This window comes from Myotis brandtii, unplaced genomic scaffold (genome assembly GCF_000412655.1).
Source record: "Myotis brandtii unplaced genomic scaffold, ASM41265v1 scaffold675, whole genome shotgun sequence".
Lineage (NCBI taxonomy): Eukaryota > Metazoa > Chordata > Mammalia > Chiroptera > Vespertilionidae > Myotis > Myotis brandtii.
The window spans coordinates 1,018,932-1,025,951 of NW_005370635.1; the positions used below are offsets into that span (position 1 = coordinate 1,018,932).

Below are 7,020 nucleotides of genomic sequence, written 5' to 3' on the forward strand. Positions count from 1 at the left end.
ACTTCGTGGAGGGGCTGTACGTGGCGGTGGAGCGGTGCCCGCTGTGCAACACCACCCGCCGGCGGCTGACCTGCGCCAAGTGCGTCCAGAACGGCGACTTCGTCTACTTCGACGGCCGCGACCGTGAGAGGTACGGCGGCCGCCACGGCCCTATTGTCTCTTCCCCGGGCGGCTCCTCGGCTCCGCGCTGGAGGCTGGAGGCTGGAGCCCGAGGCCCAGGTCTGGAGCCCGGACTCCCGCGAGAGGAAGGGGAGCTGGGGAGGGGAGCTGCTTTGCTCCCAGGGAACGGGGTCGGGGCTAGATGGGGGAAGGTCGCCGTTTCCTCATAAGCCACCCTAGAGCCTGGCCCCACTGTGCTCTGGGAAAGGGATGGACGGTGACTGGAGAGGTCTCCCCCTGTTGCTGCCTGAGAGTTGTAGTCTGAGCTCTTTGCTGCACTCCCATTCAAAGCTTGGTTTAACCTTTCTCTGTCTGAAAATACACTCATCCTCTAGGAGAGATCAGAAGAGAATCAATCAAGTAAGTGGTTAAGGAGGGATTCGAGCCCGGGAAGCCTGTGTCGCAGCTGGACCTTGTTATCAGACATGCTTGCTCTCTGTGGACTGGGACTAGCTAGTTGCTCCCTGGTTGTTTTGGAGACTAAGGAGTTTGGGCATGTGTTTTGGCCTTGTTTTCAGCCGTGAGTTCAGAGTATTAAATTTAGGAACAAGTTTTGAAATCAAAACAGAGCTACAAGTCCTTGGTTAAAGTAATTGAAGAATTCCTGTGTTTAGTTGAAGGGTCTCTCTCCCAACTTTTATTTCACTAAGATAAGCTAACTTTTCTATTGCAAAAGTTCAGGCAGTAATTCACTTAATCCAAGAAGTTATTATCCCCAACTTATTGCTGAGTAAACTGCATAGTAAGTGCCCTCTCCTAGGGCACATAGTTGAGTGTAGGGACCAGAATGAAGATCCAGACATCCTGAACTCTTATACCATGCATTTAACCACTAGTTTGTACAGCCTTTATATTTGGAAATGTCTTGAGTTCCTAGTTTTCCTCTGATTATGAATGGAGTTTGGTTCTTTTTTTTCTTGCTTTGAGATTTGTAGAATATAATCTTTTTGGTTCATTGCCGTGTTTCATTGATGCATTTGATGACTTTAGAAACTGAACTAATAAGTGATAGCTTTAAAAATTAAAGCAGTTTTTTAATTTTAAGAATATTAGGTATGAGATGGAAATGTCTAACTGATGGAGTTTTTCAAGGGTTCAGTTCTGGATCTTCTATCTGTATGTTTTCCTACATCCATTCTCATGACTTAAATACCACCTATATGCTGAAGACTGCCAGACTAGATCCAAACCAGACCTCTCTGGAATCTAGAAAACAGCTGCCTGCCCAACATCTATATTTAAATTTGTAATAAGTATCTCTATCTTGGCAAAGTGAAGTTATTTTCCAATATAAATCTGTTCCTTCCATGCTCATGCCAAACTCAGTAAATGGTAACCTCATTCTTCTTTGGTACAGGACAAAAAACAGTCTTCCTTGACTCCTCTCTTAATGCTACCCCATCTAATCCCATCAACAGATTCTATCCACTCTTCAAAAGCTATCCTAAGCTTGACCCTTTCATCACTACGCTGATGCACCAAAAGAATAATGCCTCATGAGCCTCTGCTTCCGCCTTTGCTTCCTTATAGTGTTATTTCCATATTGCAACCAGAGTAACACCACTCCTCCATTCCTCTCTGAAAGCTTTCAGGATTTCAGAGTAAAAAAGCTGACATCCTTAATCAGAGTTCTGCATTGCCTGTTCTCCTCTGTTCTATTATTTTCCCCTTACCTACTCTGCTATACCACCTGGCTTCCTTGCCAGTCCCCAGACTCACAGAAAACACTTCTGCCTCATGGCATTGCAGGCTTATTCACACTGCTGGGAGCTCTTCTCCCCAAAATAGTCAGGGCTGCCTTTGTTTCCTTTAGGCCTCTGCTCATTAGAGAAACTCTTTTTGACCACTCAATTAAAATGGTCCCCTCCTTTCCCAGGTTACCTGCTTTATTGGCTTACATAGCAATTATCTCCATCTATGGCTTACATGTTAATGTGTCTAACTGCCCTCCACTCCAAAGATGTAAGCTCTATGAGGGCAAGACTTGACCAGTTTTGTACTCTCCCATGTCCTCACATAGTAGAGGATAAGATTACAAGATTTGTTGAATGACTGAATGGATCTACCTCTCTTTCCCAAACTGTCTGATCCTGAATCATTTCCTTTTTATCCTTCGTGGTAATCCCTTTGTTAGTAAGCCAGAAGCCTGGGAAATCTTTCATGTATCCAAATAATTGGCAAGTCTAATTTGATTTGCTCTAAAATAGATCTTGAATTTGTCTACTTCTAGTCCAGACTGCCTTCACTTCTCTCTTTGCTACTTATTGGTTTCCTTTTTTTTTTTTTTTTTAAATCCTGAATCATTTCCTTTTTTTTTTTTTTTAACTCTACAACTCCTCCCCAGCCTCTCTGGCCAGCACACAACAGCCCCTGTAGAAAAGTAAATCAGATAACATTATTGTTTTGCTTAAACCTTTCAATGACTTTCCACTGAGTTTAAAATTCAAAAAAGTTAATTAATTAAAAAGTAAAGCCAACCTCCTTACCATGGCATATAAAGTCCCACGTGATTTGGCTATTGCTTATCTTTAACTTTGGCTATAAGGTTGAGTTAAAAATGTAGGCTTTGGATTGATACTGCATTGAATTGAATCCAAGCTCCCCCACTTGCTATGTGATTTTGAACAAGTTAACCTTGCCTATGCTTGTTTATTTCATTTTGAAAATGGTGGGGTTTCTGGTAGTGATTACATAAGAGGATGCATTAAACTACTTAGCATGAAGTCTAGCATATATTAAGCATTCAAATATAAACTCATGCTATTCATGCTCAAATCGTCAAACACATTAAACTTTTTCACCACTGGGCTCTTCCCCTTGCTGTTCCCTCTGCCTGGAACACTTTACCTCCTGATTGGCATCTTGTCTTTCTGTGTTAACTTTAATGTTCCTTTCTTAGTGAGGCTTCCCTGACCTTCACTAAGGTAGATTCACACTTCCATCTCTCCCCCCGTTATTCCCTGTCACAGTACCCAATCCCGTCTGGTACTGCGCATGATGTGTAATGTTATTTATTTGAGGAGGAGCTCTGCATCCACAATGTAGTTTCATGAGGACATGAATTCTGGTTTTGTTCAATCATCACCAGTATTTTGCACAGCAGCAGTGGAGCACACAGTAGGCATATTGTTGAAGGAATGATAAAAGGCAATAAACCTTTAAAAAATAATTTTTTTTTCTAAATCTGAGCCTTAAAGTGAATTTTCAGGAGAGAGGTGTGTTCTAGTGGTTTTCTTTTTCTGACCAAGAAAAAGAGCAAATACCAGAACCATTCAAAATTGAGAGATAAAAAAGAAAATTTAGGGTTCAGGGACAAGAAGACTGCTAATAAAGTGGTCTGCTAAGCCAGCTTCATGTCGCTTTTCCTTGTTCCCATTTCTGAACTGTGTATTCCTTAAGAAGAGGAGTTTGTTTTCATCATTCCCAGAACAATGCCAAATATCTGCTAGGATGAAAGAATCTCTTGAGACCCAGAACGATTGTGCTAAAAGCCAAATCATTTTTTATGAGCTCTCACTGGATGCAGTTATCTACACAAAACATTCTTGCAAGTTACAGAAGAGAAAGGCAGGTCTCTGCTCTCAAGGATTTACACTGACTACTAATAAGCCTCCAATTTCAGGGGTCAGAGGTTGATTGTGAGGTATTTTTAGTGTTTATGAAAGTTTTGTACTCTGTGTTTTGCTTTCAGACTCTTTATGAAAAACTCCTCGCTAACTGTGGGAAATCACTTGGGAATAAAATATGGAGATTTACAGCACAGTTTAAAAACCCTTGTTTAACCTCTGATTCTTTTCAGTAAATTAGCCTAATTATCTGTGCTTACATGGATCTTGAATGTGATCATGCATATTAAAGTTCTTGTAAATGTTTTGTGTGTTTTTTTTAGTTTCATTAATGGGCTATCTGAATATACAGGTTTTAATAGTTTCACTGGCCCAGCGTGGCTCAGTGGTTGAGCATCAGTCTATGAACTAAGAGGTCATGGGTTCGATTCCCAGTCAGGGCACATGCCCAGGTTGCAGGCTTGGTCCCCAGTAGGCAGTGTGCAGGAGGCAGCCAATCAATGACTCTCTCATCATTGATGTTTCTATCACTCTCTCCCTCTCACCTCTTCTCTAAAATCAATAAAACAGTGGTTTTCAACCTTCTGGCCCTTTAAATACAGTTCCTCATGTTGTGACCCAACCATAAAATTATTTTCGTTGCTACTTCATAACTAATGTTGCTACTGTTACAAATTGTAATGTAAATATCTGATATGCAGGATGGTCTTAGGTGACCCCTGTGAAAGGGTCGTTCGACCGCCAAAGGGGTCGCGACCCACAGGTTGAGAACCACTGCAATAAACATATATATAAAAAAATAGTTTTAACAGTTCAAGGAAAATTAGATATTAAAGACTAACTATCTCATAATAGTTCCTTTCACAACTAAGAAGGAAGCGTGTCTTTATATAATTTTGTAAAAAGTAAGAGTTGGTAGGCAGATTGGTTGAAAAATATCTAAACACTACTTTTTTGTTCTTCAGTGGGAAGACTTCCTTATACCACGGTATTCTCACCAACACTATCCTTTCCTCATCTCTCACCTTGGCCCCAGTCCTAAGACAATACCCACTTACTTCTCCACTTTTTCACCTGCCTTTTAACTTGTGTGCTTTTTTAAGAGATGAAGAGAAGTGATTTAAGCAGTACTCCAACACAATTTTTGGATTGTACTGGTGAACATTTTACAATTACAGGTCTTTTTAAAAAATATATATTTTTATTGATTTCAGAGAGGAAGGGAGAGGGAGAGAGAGACAGAAACATCAATGATGAGAGAGTATCATCAATCGGCTGCCTCCTGCACACCCCACACCGGGGATCGAGCCCGCAACCTGGGCATGTGCCCCTGACCGGAATCGAACCCGGGACCCTTCAGTCCACAGGCTGACGCTCTACCCACTGAGCCAAACCAGCTAGGGCAATTACAGGTCTTTTAACAGGAATATAGTTTTCTGGATTATACATTTATCTGATACCAAAAATAGCACTGTTGCTCAATAGGGAACTGACAAGTTAAAGTCATCTTCCCAGTCAAAACTGGAAAGAAGTCAGTTATTGGTTTATAATAGGGGTAGGGATGGGATGGGGAGCATAATGTGAGGATACCCAGAGACTAGCACCAGGAAAATCTGCCTGCTGGATTAAAGTGTGGATTAAAAAGGCAGACATATTTTATGAGCATTTTCAGGAATGATGCAGCATTACCTTCACTAATGAGTTTTAAGAATATATTACATTTTACCAGGAAACAGAAATATAGGCACTAAACAAACTGAAGTGTGATAAAGGATGAACAAGAAATTTAGACATTACTGAAGATTTCAAGGGGAAAACAACCAACATCCAAAAAATTATCTTTTAGATATTTCTGTCTCCCTCTAGTATTCTTTTGGTTGTCAGTGACAATAGCCTGTCTATAAAAATCTGTTGTCTTAAGAATTCAGTTCTGAGACCACATTTGTATGCCTCACTCAGCAGAACAAAAGCTCTACAGGTAGATGATCTCCCCACCTTTAGACAAGAGTTTACCACCCTTACTGCTGTTTGATTGTATCTGCTAAGAAAATATAAGTTTGGTTTTCAGTCAGTATCACTGGCTACGCTTCATCATACCTTTTAGAATTTATGAAAGGCTTTCACATTTATTATCTGCCATTTATTTTCTACCACAAAGCTATGTGTTATTAACCTATCTTAAAAGTGAAGAAACAGAGGAGTTGTGCCTAGACCAGGGGTGGGCAAACTTTTTGACTCGAGGGCCACAATGGGTTCTTAAACTGGACCGGAGGGCCAGAACAAAAGCATGGATGGAGTGTTTGTGTGAACTAATATAAATTCAAAGTAAACATCATTACATAAAAGGGTACGGTCTTTTTTTTTTTTAGTTTTATTCATTTCAAACGGGCCGAATCTGGCCCGCGGGCCGTAGTTTGCCCACGGCTGGCCTAGACTATGCTAATTTTTAAATTCACTTCCAGATCTGAACTATATTTATATATATATAGTTCAGTTGAATACATTCGTAAGATTAAGTGCTAAATCACTCATTATAATGAAGAAAAAGGAAACTAGAGTATATTATGTGCTAAGTGCCTGTACTTGATGCTTTCACATTTGTATTATTCAATCCCTGTAACCAAGTCCTGTAAGCAGTTTTCCCATTTTACAAGTTAGGAGACTAAATGGTACTTGGTTTCCGTTTTCTACTGACTTAACCTTCATTCCTGCCAGTGGAATGTTTTTACTGTATTTTCTGAAATCCTAAATATTCTAACATAAAAACCATACTGATGAGGACCATGTTTTTTCCCTATTGCATTTGTCCATAAACATTCCACCCTTACTAGTACATGCCTAAAAGCTAAGGAAGAAAAATTTGATGGCTAGTAATTCTTACTGTGTTCATATCCTAATTCAAGAAATAGTTACTTCTTTAACCACCTCCACTTAAACAAGGAGATTGCTGTGCTCTTACTTACCTGAGAAGCCTCGCTGCCTTATTTCTATATCTAGAAATAGTCATTAATTCTTCTTCCACAATCTGGGCCCAAATCAGTGGTGGGTAAAACTCCCCACAGTAACCTAAAAACAGTGTGTTTATTTCTCCCCCTTACATTTAAGGAACTCAAAGAATATAACCTGTCTCAAGGGACCTAAGAACTTTAGATACTTTAAGGGGATTATATATGTACTAGTGGCCTGGTGCACGAAATTCATGCACATCAAAAGGGGATTATTTAGAGGAAATATTTTAATACAGTGGGGCCTTGACTTATGAGTGTCCCGACTAATGAGTTTTTCGAGATACAAG

The 7,020-nt window shown here is 40.2% G+C and overlaps 1 protein-coding gene across 1 annotated transcript in view; it reads left to right on the plus strand.

The window, feature by feature from the left end:
* Positions 1 to 2: 2 nt before the first annotated feature.
* ATG14 (autophagy related 14) overlaps positions 3 to 7,020 on the plus strand; it is a gene marked incomplete at its 5' end in the record, with an annotated part of 35,856 nt that continues 28,838 nt past the window's right edge. Inside the window, one exon of the mRNA XM_005881307.2 lies at positions 3 to 130. Coding sequence (XP_005881369.1) covers positions 3 to 130 — 128 coding nt within the window. The remainder of the gene's footprint in view (positions 131 to 7,020) is intronic.